This window comes from Poecilia reticulata, linkage group LG17, assembly GCF_000633615.1.
Source record: "Poecilia reticulata strain Guanapo linkage group LG17, Guppy_female_1.0+MT, whole genome shotgun sequence".
NCBI classification, from domain to species: Eukaryota; Metazoa; Chordata; class Actinopteri; order Cyprinodontiformes; family Poeciliidae; genus Poecilia; species Poecilia reticulata.
In genome coordinates, this window is record NC_024347.1 from 30167482 (window position 1) to 30180947 (window position 13466).

At 42.2% G+C, this 13466-nt stretch overlaps 1 protein-coding gene across 1 annotated transcript in view; it reads left to right on the top strand.

Annotated features, from left to right (window-relative positions):
- The window catches only part of basp1 (brain abundant, membrane attached signal protein 1), a 66113-nt gene extending 59804 nt beyond the window's left edge, over window positions 1-6309 (top strand). The window contains exon 2 of the mRNA XM_008434783.2: window positions 3246-6309. Within this exon, the coding sequence (XP_008433005.1) occupies window positions 3262-3900 (639 nt within the window). The 5' untranslated portion in view covers window positions 3246-3261 and the 3' untranslated portion in view covers window positions 3901-6309. The remainder of the gene's footprint in view (window positions 1-3245) is intronic.
- The last annotated feature ends 7157 nt before the right edge of the window (window positions 6310-13466 follow it).

Genomic DNA, 13466 nt, shown 5'->3' on the forward strand with positions numbered 1-13466 from the left:
TCCATTCTGTCCTTCATCCTGTCCTCCATCAGGGTTCATCCTGTCCTGGATGGAGGACAGGGTTCCTGATCCAGGATGACAGGAGGACCTGATCCATCAGGATCAGGATGGAGGACAGAATGAATCCTGTCCTCCATCAGTAGGACAGTATTTTGCTTTTCTTCTTTGCTGATGTTTAAAATGACGTCACAGGATCATATTTGCTGTCCTGCAGGTTTCAGCTGGTCTTTTGTTGGACTTGCTGTATTTTGTCCAGGTTGTCTCCGCGCCGCCGGAGCTCTTTACACACTGCAGGGCCGGGAAAACACACGCCTCCGGCTGAGCCGCCATTGTCTGCCGGCTGTTTGGGGCTCATTGTCCAGCGGCGTCAAACGACGTGAAGCGCTCCATTGTGGGCCGGAGAAAGCCGAGGCAGGAGCGGCGTTCCTGGCAGCCGCTGGACGGTCCCAGGAGTTTAGCCTGAATAGTGGACTGATTCAGTCTGTGGCCGGGTGGACATTAGCATTTTGAGCGGATTCACCGCTGGCGCCGGTCCAGTCAGGGAGAGTCTGAGAGCAGCAGCCCGGGAAGACGATTCACTTCACACACATCATCTGTACGGAGGAGGATCAGGGCCATTAAAGTCAGCAGTTATAACAGGAAGAAGAAAAAATTATTAGTTTTTTCTCTCCGAATTCTGAAGAAATTCAGAGATTGTCACAATTTTTTTAAACTTTTTTTCCAGAGGCATAATTTCTCCCCGTACATCTGGAGTCCAAACGGGTCACTTCTAGTTTCCACCACTTAATGAGACGGACGTTTAAAATGAACTGTAAAAAGATTACCGTTGAAGTTCAACCTCCAGTTTAAGCTTCTCGGTTTCTGTTTTCTGCTCTGAATGCAGAAGTTGAGCGTCCAGACGTGAACCTGAAGGAGGTCCAGAGGCTTCGCTTCCACATTTCCCTCCATCAGTTCAAACCGACACGTTTTGAGCCGTTTGCTCTTGTTCTGCCTGATTTGCTGCATGTTGAAGTTTCCTCCCCTGTGAAGCAGGCAGATGGTGAAACCTACCTTCAGCTGATTGAGGAGCCAGAAAGGTGTGTGTGTGCGCGTGTGTGTGTGTGTGTGTGTGTGTGTGTGTGTGTGTGTGTGTGTGTGTGTGTGTGTGTGTGCATGTGAGAGGAGAGGTAGATCTAATCATCATGGAAAAACAGAACAGAGTGAGAATCCTGTTAGTTTTTTTGTCATTTAGTTTGCACAGGAAACTGTGATGTTTCCAAACTGCATACCTGTCCATTGATTTTATGTGTGTGTGTGTGTGTGTGTGTGTGTGTGTGTGTGTGTGTGTGTGTGTGTGTGTGTGTGTGTGGCTTTCGTCTTGGCATGCATGGAATGTAATGTTCCACAAAGTTCACTGAGTTCATGGTGCCTCTGTGTCTAACGGAGGATAAGCAGACCTGGTTCCTGGTGACCAGAGATGAAACGATCCGCGTCTCTCTGCTGATCTGAGGTCAGGCTTTCTGTCTTCATGCGACGTCGTTTCACACCTCATGTTTTCAGTCGCTGTGGAAAACAGACACGCGTACATGAAGGATCGGGCCGAGATTAGCATGAAGCTACGTTACTACACGATGCAACATGCTGCCTGACGCGTTGCTCTCACATATCCAACGTGTCTGTACGAATACTTGCAGCTTTGTTTTATCTTCTGCTCAAGTAACACTGGGTTGTAAAAAAACCAAGTGGTGAAACGTTTCCACCAGATTCAGCTGGAAGTCCAGAACTTCCTGCAGCAGGTTTTGGTTTTCCAGCTTCGCTTCCATCCGAATGTCATCAGAATTATGAGCCAAGTTTAAAACGTCAGAAAGAAAAAGTTTCCATCTATTGGAGCGAATCAACCGGGCTGATGACGTGATTTTATCAAATGTTGACGCTCCGCGTTGCTGTGACCAACAGGCAGTAGAGGGAGAACACATCTGAGAAACATGGAGGGTTCTCCGCTCTGTGCCTCTGGTAAGGCACAGAGTTCGTTACGTCAGAGATCATTCAGTGAAAGTGTTTCCATCTCCACAGCCTGAAGCGCATCGACTCTGACTAAAGCAAGAAAAAATGGAGGAAGTTATTTTAAATGTTACTGTTTCCATCAACTTTTCCTAATGCAAACCTTCAAACGTTGATGGATTCTCGTTTATTGTGCTCTGTTCTCCAAGCAGGCTGCGCTCAGGAAGCCTTGGAGCTGAACGTTTGTTAGCTTACAGCACTGCTGCTAGTTTTGTAGCACAAAATCCATCCATCCATCCATTTTCTTGCACCCTTGTCCCTCAATGGGGTCAGGAGGTGCTGGTGCCTCTCCAGCTGGCGTTCAGGGCGAGAGGCGGGGTCACCTGGACAGGTCACCAGTCTGTCGCAGGGCAACACAGAGACACACAACCATGCACACACACACTCACCTAGGGGCTATTTAGACAGACCAATTAACCTGACAGTCATGTTTTTTGGACTGTGGGAGGAAACCGGAGTACCTGGAGAAAACCCACCATGCACAGGGAGAACATGGAGACTCCATGCAGAAAGACCGGGGCAGGGAATCGAACCCAGAACCTTCTTGCTGCAAGGCAACAGCTCTACCAACTGCGCCACTGTGCAGCCCGTAGCACAAAATATGGTACAATATTACAAAAAAACAAAAGTAGTGACAAATATATCTTCATACAATAAATAAACCATAGTTCGTCAGTGAACATGCAAACATAATAATGTTATTTATTTATATTAGTGTGATTTGTTTAATACATAAATGTGTGTGTATGCTTCAAGCATTTATGTAAAACTGCAGGACGTAAATATTTGACTTTTAGAGATTTGACCAAATGCAGGAACTTCTGATATTTCAGGTTGTTGTGGCTCCAGGGGCTCTGCAGTAATTTGGTTTTATATTTTATAGAATATTCTAGATTCTATTTACACAAATCAAATTACATCTTGAGCTAAACAATATGCTTACTGAGACATTTAGCAAACAAGAATGGGCCAAACTTTCAATCTGTAGATGCATAAAACTGGTGGACACTTAAAAAAACCCACCATCTGTACCTGCAGAGAAAAATCACCAGTTTCCCTCCACTTTACACCTGCGGATTATTTTGTGTTGGTTCGTCATTTAAATCCCCAAAGCGATAAATGGTTGTAAATTATTTTGTAAAGGCTTAGATAGCAACCATTTACATTAGAATACTAAGTTAACTTTTTTTCTCCTTCTGTTTTAGAGGCCAGAGAGTTAAAATGGGAGGCAAGCTCAGCAAAAAGAAGAAGGGATACAATGTAAACGACGACAAGTCCAAAGACAAAGACGCCAAGGCAGAGGGCGCCTCGGCCGAGGAGAGCGAAGCACCGAAGGACAAGAAGGACGAGGCCCCTGCGGCCGGCGATGCTAAGGAGGTAGCGAACGACACGGCGGCCAAGGAGACGCCGGCGGCGGACGCCGCAGCGCCGAAGGACGAGGAGAAGAACGCTGCTCCCGCCGCCAAGGAGTCGGAAAAACCTGCTGCCAACGCCGAGCCCAAAGCAGAGGCACCGAAAAGCGCCGACGCTGCCAAGGCTGACGACAAACCGGCCGCGGCCAAAGAGGCGGCTCCCGCCGCCAAGGAGCCGGAGACGAAGGCCGCGGCGCCCAGCGCTGCAGCCGAGAGCAAAGGGGAGGCCGACGCCAAAAAGACTGAGGCCCCCGCTGCACCGGCGGCCAAAGCCGAGGCGGCCCCGGCGACCTCGCCTGACCCTAAGCCCACAGAGGCAGCGGCTTCCGCGGCGACCAAAGATGGCGCCGCTGCACCTAGTTCAACACCCGCCGCCGACGCTCCGGCCAAGGAGGCGAACGCCACGGAGGCGCCAAGCAAGGATCAAACCGTAGCAGTTCAAGATTAATGGACGGCTTGTTTTCCACAACGAAGAAGCAAATGACCTAACTCAACGATGACAAAGATTTAAAAAGAAAATGAAATTACTAGCCCGCCCATATTATTATGATAACAATAATAATAATAATTGTAATGATGATAATGATGATTTGTTGAATAAGGACTGGAGACGTTTCCCACCAATGCGTATGATTATTGCTATTATTATTGTTATGTTTTAATCTATTTTTTCTGCTGTAGTATTTGAACTTTGATACGAGTCTGTCGGCCGTGCGCCTTTGCAACGTCACCTTCATCCTTCATCCACTCATATCCTCCAGATTGCCTGCATTCATGCTCTCACCTGCAGCCTGCGCTGCAGAGGAGCGAGAGGTCAAAGGTCATTTCACCAGCTGGATATGCAATACATCTGTCCAGCCTTTGACCCAAACGTCCCGTTTCATAGGCGGAGCTGAAACCGTTTTGACTGAGAATGCTGAAGCTTTCTGGGGAATTTGAAAAGTTGAAAATCGCTGGCTTTGCAAATAATTGTAGGATTTTTTCACATAAACTTCTACATTTTGTACTGAAACCCTTAGCTATATTGTAAGAAAACTAAGTGGTTTTTTAGCATTTGTAATACTTAAAAAAATTTGCAAAGCCTTGCCAAGAAAACCTTTAAAATGTTCCAGTGAAGCTTCAAGCGATTCTCTGGTCTTTTAATCCAGCAGAAAGTGACATATCCAGCAGACAGGCCAAACAATCTGAGATTGTCTGAACTTCCTTGTCGGGCTGAAACGGTGATGTTTACGGAGCCGGGAAGACGCTTTGGGAAGGACATGTCCAGTTGTGTCTTTCTGAAGACGGCAGACTAAACTGGCACTCAAACATCCTGTGAGGCTTTTCCTCCCGATCCAAGAAAGGAAACGAAATCCTCAGCTGTGAAACTGCAACAGCTCTTCACTGTTGGGTTTCACATTAAATACTTCAGTATTTAGGTTTCCCTCTTTAAACATTCCTCAACAGAAAATGAAACCATTTGATCAAAACGTTGTTTTGAGCGTTGATGTAGTTTCCTTCACCTCGACATTCTGGTGTTTAGAAAAGAAACGACATAAAATGGTGGAAAATTCATCCAGGTTAACTTTGCTTGGGCTTAATATCTTCATATATTTGACACCCAAGATATTCTGCCTCTGAGACTTGATTGTTACCAATTAATCTATAGAATTAAATCAAGTCAAATATTTCACTCTTGAAGAAACGTTTTCTGTTTTCAGCAGAAGTTCTGACTTTTCACTCCATCCTGTAACAAACTCCAAACCCAGAAACAGCTGCATATAAAGCAGCAGCACCAGCAGACATCTGGAATCGGCAAACATGGAAAATCATTCATATTTAAGCTAAACGTCAGCGGGCCAACAACTCAGCCTTGGGGTGCACACATACTAATTATAGGAGTTGATTTCATAACGCACTGCTCACAATTTACAAATTATAAATAAGCCTTCTTTAAACTTAACTTTGAAAACATCATGTCCAGCTATTTCTGAACGAGTGTCGAGATTTAAAGTGCCAAATAAAGTTGAGATCTGAAATCATTGCTCCTCCTACGTCACCTGACCTAAACCTGGATAAAACCTGGAGCCGTTTCCACTGGAGGTACTTCGTTTGGGAAAAGACTCTGATTTGATTAATCCTTTTTGTTAGCATGTTTGTTAGCGTCTGTAGCTCTGGAGGACACTGGAAAAGCAGAAAGTTTAGTGGCAAGCAGGAATCCATGTTGTAACTTTGATTAATGTTGAATTAAAAGGAAAATAAAGATTATGAAGTAGTTATTCTCCTGTCGTTGCAACGTATTGGATTCAGATTCTGCTTGTGACCCGGTTGTCCGCCAGTTTCACCCAGGCTGTAGTAAAACTAATGTCTTTGCATTGTTGGAGAGTAAAATACTGAATACCAGCAACCTAAACTCCGACCGCCGGGCCTTCCTGTTCCCTCCTGTGCATAAATGCAGGTCTCAGTGTCGTCACCTCACCGTCCGTCTCATCCACCGACACACGGCGTCTTCCTTCAGCACTCGTTGAACCGTAGCAGAAACAAACATCCGAGGACGGTTGTGTGTCACTTGATTATGTTTCTTTTCTTCCTCTCTTGACTCGGTAAATTGCATGTCTGTGGTTGGGTGAACCTGTAGTCCTGTCTTTTTGGTCAAGTGGAAAAAAATAAAAATAAAAAAACAAATAAGTATTGATAATTTCTCAGTCTGCATCCATGCACACTGCGATCGATATCTTCATTCCATGTCTCACCGCAGCTATTTCTACATGTTCATTCAAGCAAACAGACAAAAAAAAATATGGAAATTGATGCGTTAAAATTATATGTACTTGTATAAATGGTGCAACAGTAATAAAATGTCAGAAATTGACTTAAAGATCTTGTGCAAGTGAATTTTTTTTCAATAGGGAACCAGAAGAAGAACCTGGGAGTTTGCTGTGTGCAGGTCTGATGGCTGTTAATGTACAATTAATTCATTCTACATGTGCAGACAATAAAGCACTGAGGTCATTTTACACAAAACAAGAAAAGCAGAACAAAGAACGTTTAAATGTTACATACAGTATCAGCCAGCGAAGTTTCTGCCTTCGTTTGGTGACACAGAAGTAAAAGTTGCTTCAATGCTTTACAATTTGAAGTAGGAACAACAAGTAGATGCCAAGTAAAAGTGACCCGAGGGCAGAACCCTGAGGAATCCCACATGTGACCGAAAGCAGTCCCAGCCTGCAAAGTAACATTTTCTTTGGACATAAAGGTGAATTACTTTCTGTTCTTTGGAAAATAAACACTAGAAAGCTCCGGGGTTGAGTCGTTAATGTGTTTGGTCTACAAGCCAATGAGCCTGAAAGTTTAAAACCCGCTCACTGCAGCAGCGACTGCCAACGCAAAAACACTTCACAGATATTAGCTGAATTTTCCAAACGGTTAGAGACTTGAACTAGAAATCCAGCAGAGACTCTCTGGGTTGGATCCAGTCCCTGCAAGCTGCTCCCTCCCCATGTCAGTCACAGCCAGTCGGATCGTTCTTCACCTTCACTTCCTGCCAAACGACGTGTTAACTATCTGGATGCCTGCAGACCAGAGAAGCTTATAAATACAGGTGAAGCGCTGGACTTTCAAAGTTAAAGACCCAGAGAATAAATCTTACATTTTTGTCTGGCATAAATTAAACTCAGAAAAGCAGAGTTTGATGGGACCACTGAGATTTTGCTAACGTTGAAAAAACACAACTTCATAATTGCCATGTTTCCATTAAGTCAGAAACATAATTAAAATCCCACAAGTGGAAGTTTGTTCACACAGTAAGTAACAAAACCCTGCAGCGCCGTCGTCATCCTACCACTTCCTGTCGTCTTCTTCGTCGTTTCTGCCAGTAGCAACGTCCGGCTGTAGATCATGTGATTTGAAGTGTTTCCATTTGATGCAGCCAAAAATCCTAACACAAACACATTTAATCAGAAAACATTAGTATTAAGTGAATTTATGTTTGTAATTTCAGTTTGCGTAACTTTATGATCCATGGAAACCAGCCGGTGTCGGTTTCCTGTTCTGACGCACAAACTGACATCAACCAGAACAGAGAAATGCCAGAGGAACGGATCAAAGATGGCCGACATGTCGGGTCCTAAACCTCATGAATTTCCATTCTGGTTTTTCTTCAGTCCGTTTGATTTTACTCAGCAGTGTGACAGTTTTTAATGGTGATCTGTGGGACTGAACCAGTGTTGTTGGTTGAATTGAGGAGGGATTGCTGCAAAGCCAGATTCCTCAGGGAGAAAATGAAAATGTTTCATCATTGGAACTGATTTTTGTTGTTTGTTGTAGGGCTGAAACGATTCCTCGAGTGATTCGAGTACCTTGATTATTAAAATTCCTCAAGGAAAACTGACCTGCCTTGAAGCTTCGTTAATTTATGTTTTATCATTTAGCGCACCGTGTTTCAGCCGGAACATTATTTGCGTTGCGCGGAGCTCTGACTTCCGCCTCTGAGTTGTTGGCGGAAGCTACGTGTTAGCGGCATAACGTCCAATCTTCAARTTCGGCCCGCGGGGATTTTACTGATTGGTGATAATTCCGGGTTTTCATCGTTTTTGTGGGACCAATAAACATCCTTAAAAGGACCGGCGCGATGCCGGGAGTTCGGCAGCCTTTCTGCTCCGGAGCTGCTGGTTGAACGGCGGGAAGAAGCTGAGGAGGATTTATACAGGTGAGCGGAGAGACTGAACACGGCGGGCGGCTGAGGGTTGATGCTTACAGGGTAAGAGCAGCTTTACGGACGAACCGCACAATAAACTTATATCATCCCGGTCTGAACAAACGGGAGGCGGAACATGGCTGGTAGATGAGTTTCTGAACGGAGGAGCCGTAAATATCCCGTATTGCTCCCCAGGTCTACAAAACAGTAACTGGTAGGGAAGCTCAAAGGTGGAAAAAATAGACTGATGTTGATATCCGATAGTAACACTGGAAGATTTATGGAAGATTTACCAATATTTTATTTCATAATTGTTTTTATCCGATTACTCGATTAATCGTAAGAAAAATCTATAGATTACTCGATTACTAAAATAATCGTTTACAACAGCCCTAGTTTGTTGATCTGGACTGGATTCAGATGTCTGTCAGTCTGACTAAAGCTGCCGGAGTGAATATTTCTTCTCTTTTTAAGAGATTATGGAAAAAAGTAGAACCATTAGAAATACTTTTTTACAGCACCGTATGTTTCTAATCATAATTTATAATTTACTCACTTCCTTTTTATTGTTAATTACAATGAGATGAAATTACAATCATGTGCAGACGGTTCTGTTTATGTGACTGAATGCACTTAGGGAATAAATACAAACCACACTTTTCAGATTTTAATATTTTTAAATATTTAAATTTTTTCACCTCAGTTTTGTGTTGGTTTATCACATAAAATCCTGATTAAATCCATTTTTTGTGGATACAACGAGGCAAAATATGCATAAAAATCAGAGTGAATTATTAACATTTGATGTTTTGCTTCTTTTGAGAGAAAATGCCAGTTTTTGCTTCCTGATGCTGTCGGCTCTGTGCTCCGACTCAGAGTCTGGGTTCGTTCGGTCGACTCGGATCATTCAGATAAGATATTATTAGATCGCCTCTGAACGTTCGCGCCGCCTCGGCTGGGTTATAATTTTACCGGCTATAAAAGAAAGGAAAATATTGATGTGAGCAGAGGAATGAGGAAAAGTCTGAAGCTTGGCCAAACGCTGATGACTGATGGCTTTATCTGCTCAGCCTCCCGGCTGTTAATCATGAACCTCATCTGATTTATTTCAGCCAAACGCCGTTTATCAATCATTAAGCCGTTCTCACATTTTGAACCCGAAGCAGAAAAAGGTCAGATAAGAGAGGAAGCAAACACAGAAACAGGAACTGGGCGAAAACCATCCAGTTCTCCTTCAAATAAGACCGACAGAGTAAACACGGATCAGAACTTTAGATATTTACAGAGGAGCGAAAAAATGTTTGCTTCCTGTTTAATGCTTTTAATGTTTCTCACATTTCAGTGTTGAAAAAATGTGAAAAACAAGTAAAAAAAATTAAAAAAGGAAATCAGTAGAGGGCAAATATATGGAAGCTCATTTCCACCATGAAGGAAAAACAAAAGCTCAACAGGAAGTCATAATTATGAGCTTTAAAGTCATAATTAAGATTTTACTACGACTAAGATCGGAAGTCATGCTGTTTATCTGAGAACATTATCTCCTCCATTATCTCCAAATCATGACTATATCTCATCATTCAACTTTATCTCATGTGATGCTGAAAGTCGACTTTGTATCTCATAACTGATTATTAAAGTTGACATTATTAGTATTTTATCATTTGAGTTTGTAAATATCATAATTGACTTTCAACTTTGAATCTCATATTTGCGACTTTTAAACTCAAATTTATGACCTCTGGTTTCAGCTTTTATTTTTCCTTTCCTGGCAGTAACGGGCTTCCATAAGACTCTTTTTCACACCTGTTTATGTTTCCGTGTCTCAACATGTGGAGCTTGTAGAGGTCCGTTAGTCCAGCTGGCAGAACCAAACACTGGAAGATGAAGTTTGGCTCCAGTTTTATTTATTAAAACCAGAAAAAAGATCCAGGACGGGTTCTGGTTCCAGCCGGCAGGGAAAAACATCCACACACACACACACACACACACACACACACACACACACACGTCTGCCTGATAACTGTCAGAATAAAGCTGGCTTACAGTGCAGCACAATGGAGAAGAGAAAGCTTTTGTCTCTGCTGAGTGTTGTTACAAATTTCACTCCGTCAGTCGATGTGAGTCTGAACATTTCAGATAAAAGAGGCAGACAAGCTGTAATTACACAGGACTCATTTCTGTCACATCCACTGGAAAGAGACACACAATGCCAAAGTGATTATCTGAATTTAACTCTCTGCAGTGATTAAAAAACCCGATCACACACCAGGATGTGCTTTTGATACGATTTGAAGCATGAAAGCACAGAAACATGGCCGCTTATCAGCAGCAGGCAGAGGGTCAGGAGACGGAGTCAAGCATCTCTCATTTCTGGATCTTTGTCTCCAGACACTGAGCGCCGTCAGAGACGTTCCAGGACAGAGCATCACTCTGCAGAGACCAGAGGACGCCTCCTACCAGCATCTCCCACTTCTGCTGCTGCACTCGGTTTTTAACACGACTGTTAGATTTTTGTTTCATACATTTGCAATCAAATGTTTACAGACACTGAATAAAAAGATACAAAAGACGTTTTTCTCATCATTTGAAGTTAAATCAGAATAAACATTTCCTGTTTTAGTTTAGTTAGAATTATCAAAATTATTTATAGTTCTTAAAATCCAGGAAACTTGGTGAACATTTTTTTTAATAACTTGAAAAGTACCAGAGTTAACCGTCATTAAAACGGCTTGACTGGGTCAAACCTTTTGGTTTTCCTGTCATAAACTTCTGACACATCTGAGTTTATTTTTATTAAATATTTCAGCAGATGAACAAACGTTTGGTTTCCTTTAAGAGTTTCCAGTATTTGAATCAACAAATTCTACATAAAAGCAGATCAACAGGATCAGGTTCACCTTCAGAGAGTTTAAATTAAAAATAATAAATCTGTTCATGCCGTCATAACATTCATTTAAAATCTCTGGCCGGCAGAATGACGTGAATCATAAAGTGGCGAAACTGAATTATAATAAATTAATTGTACAGATATAATTTAGAAAGAGTAGAAAATTAAATGTGTAAATATGTTTAATATTGGAAAAATTTGGATGAAACAAAATTCATCTTCTTCCTTTTGGATATGAAATGGTTTTTTTTTGTGTTTATTTCTTAATTATTAAATTTTTTCTCCGCATTTTATTGTTTGAAATGAGATTTGTTTTCATGTTGGATCTTCTCCATGGGGCCGTTCACACTGCCAGTAAATGCGACCTGTATGTGTTCTGACGGGCAAACGACCTGAAGTGTCCCGCATGCGCAGTAGAGGGCGCCATAGCGTCAGTGTTCTGCCAGCCGCCATAGAGAGAAGAAGAAGAAGAAGCGCTCAGTGTTTCCGGAAGTAAACATGGAGGCTAACGGTGGAGCTTAGCTTATATATTTGAAGTTGTTATCAACCGGAGCAGCAAATTAACAACTTAATCCTCATATAGTCCGTCATGGTTGTTGTTTTTCTTCCTTCTTGCTCGTATCAGGAGCAGAATAGTGAGATTTGTTTAGAATCAGTGACGTTCAGTTCGGATGAATGCGGCCTGGTCGTTATGGTCGCATTTGAATCGGATACGTATCGGATATGGATCACATTCTAAAAGAATCCGACCTGAGCTGTTCACACTGCCATGAAAAGATCAGATACAGGTCACATTACGTCAAAACAATCTGAATTGAGTCACTTCAGGCTGCAGTGTGAACGCAGCCCATGTTACACTGAACGATCAGCTGAAGGCAGTCGCCATGGAAACGAACAATTAATTCTGAAGAACACAGGAGATCCAAGATGGCCGACCATCAGTTGCGCACAGCTGCACTTAAAAACCAGCAATAAAACGGGATTTATTTAGATGAGTTACATGAAATAATGTAGTGCAAAGACATGAACAAATGTTCAACAAATGAATATCTGGTAAATAAATCCAATTTACTAATAAAATTATAAAAACTGAGTTTTATGTGTTAAATTAAAACAGTCGTTTCTTCTCATTCTTTCCCTGTGAAGCGTCTTTCTCTCCAGAAAATGATCTGAATGTCGTCTTCATGCCAACGATTTTATGAGCTAAATATTAGCATCATGCGTTATTTTATGACGGTGTGAAAAATGATTTTTACAGTGAACTTCCTGCAGCTCATCGTCGGCCACAGGCCGCTGGGAGCGCAGAAAACAAACCGACTTACAGAAATGAACATTCACAGGGTTTTTATTTCCAGCCTCTTCGTGGAGCGAGTGTGAAATATTCATCCCTTCCCATGATCCCCCCTCGCTCCCTCTGTTCTTGCGTAATATTACATAATGTTGTGAATATTTAAAGCAGGTTCAGCTGAAGGAACGAGGACAATAGCTGGAAACACTCAGGCGGGAAAAAACAGACGTACAAACACGAGGAGGGAGACGGAGGAGTCAGAAACATCTGAATATGAAACATAAACCTGATTTAAACCCAGAAAGCTGCAAACATTGTGATGATTGACGCGGACGTTAAAGTTTGACATTTAAAATGATCCAAATGTCAGAAATTCAAACGTTTCCTGGTTGAAGAAAAAGTTTTACCAATAAAATGCAAAACTAGAATTATGAATAATAAACTATAATAAAGAGGAGTTTGTAGAATGAGATCCTGGATGTGATTAGATTCACTGGAATAAAATATTTACATTAATGTCTCAGTATTGACCTGTTTTATTTAACGTCTGACAATGTTCACCGCTTTTCCTTTATGTCATTAATAATGGGAACAGAAATAGTAATTTAATATTAATTGAATCCAATTATAGCAAACATAAATTCTCCTCCTGCGTGTTTTTAACTGAATCCCTGATTTCATTAATAAATACAGCAATAATTACTGCCATGAAGAAGAAACTGATTTCATACGTTCACACACAATGAAACCAGATTTAATGAAAATATTTTAGCTTTTAACTCTTTCACAAACATTTACAGATGAGCCGAAAAGCGACAAAATAGATGGAAGAAAAGATTAAAAATATAGAATTAAAGATTAGATTATTTCAGACAACAACGGCCCAGTCAAAGCAGCGCCAGTGTGTGTTTGTGTGTGTGTATAAAAATAACTGCAGATACCTGCTTTGATGTCCGGTTCTTCAGAACCCCATTGAGAAATCAGCTGGACCTCGAACCTCAGCGCAGCGCCTGATTGGTCAGGAGTTCTGCTCCTCCAACGCCATTGGCTGCTGAGGCCGCTCTGATGCCGGCGTTCGCCTAGCAACAGGCGCCAGAGCATCTACTGCAGAGCGCCCATTTCACACACACACACACACACACACACACACACACACACACGCAC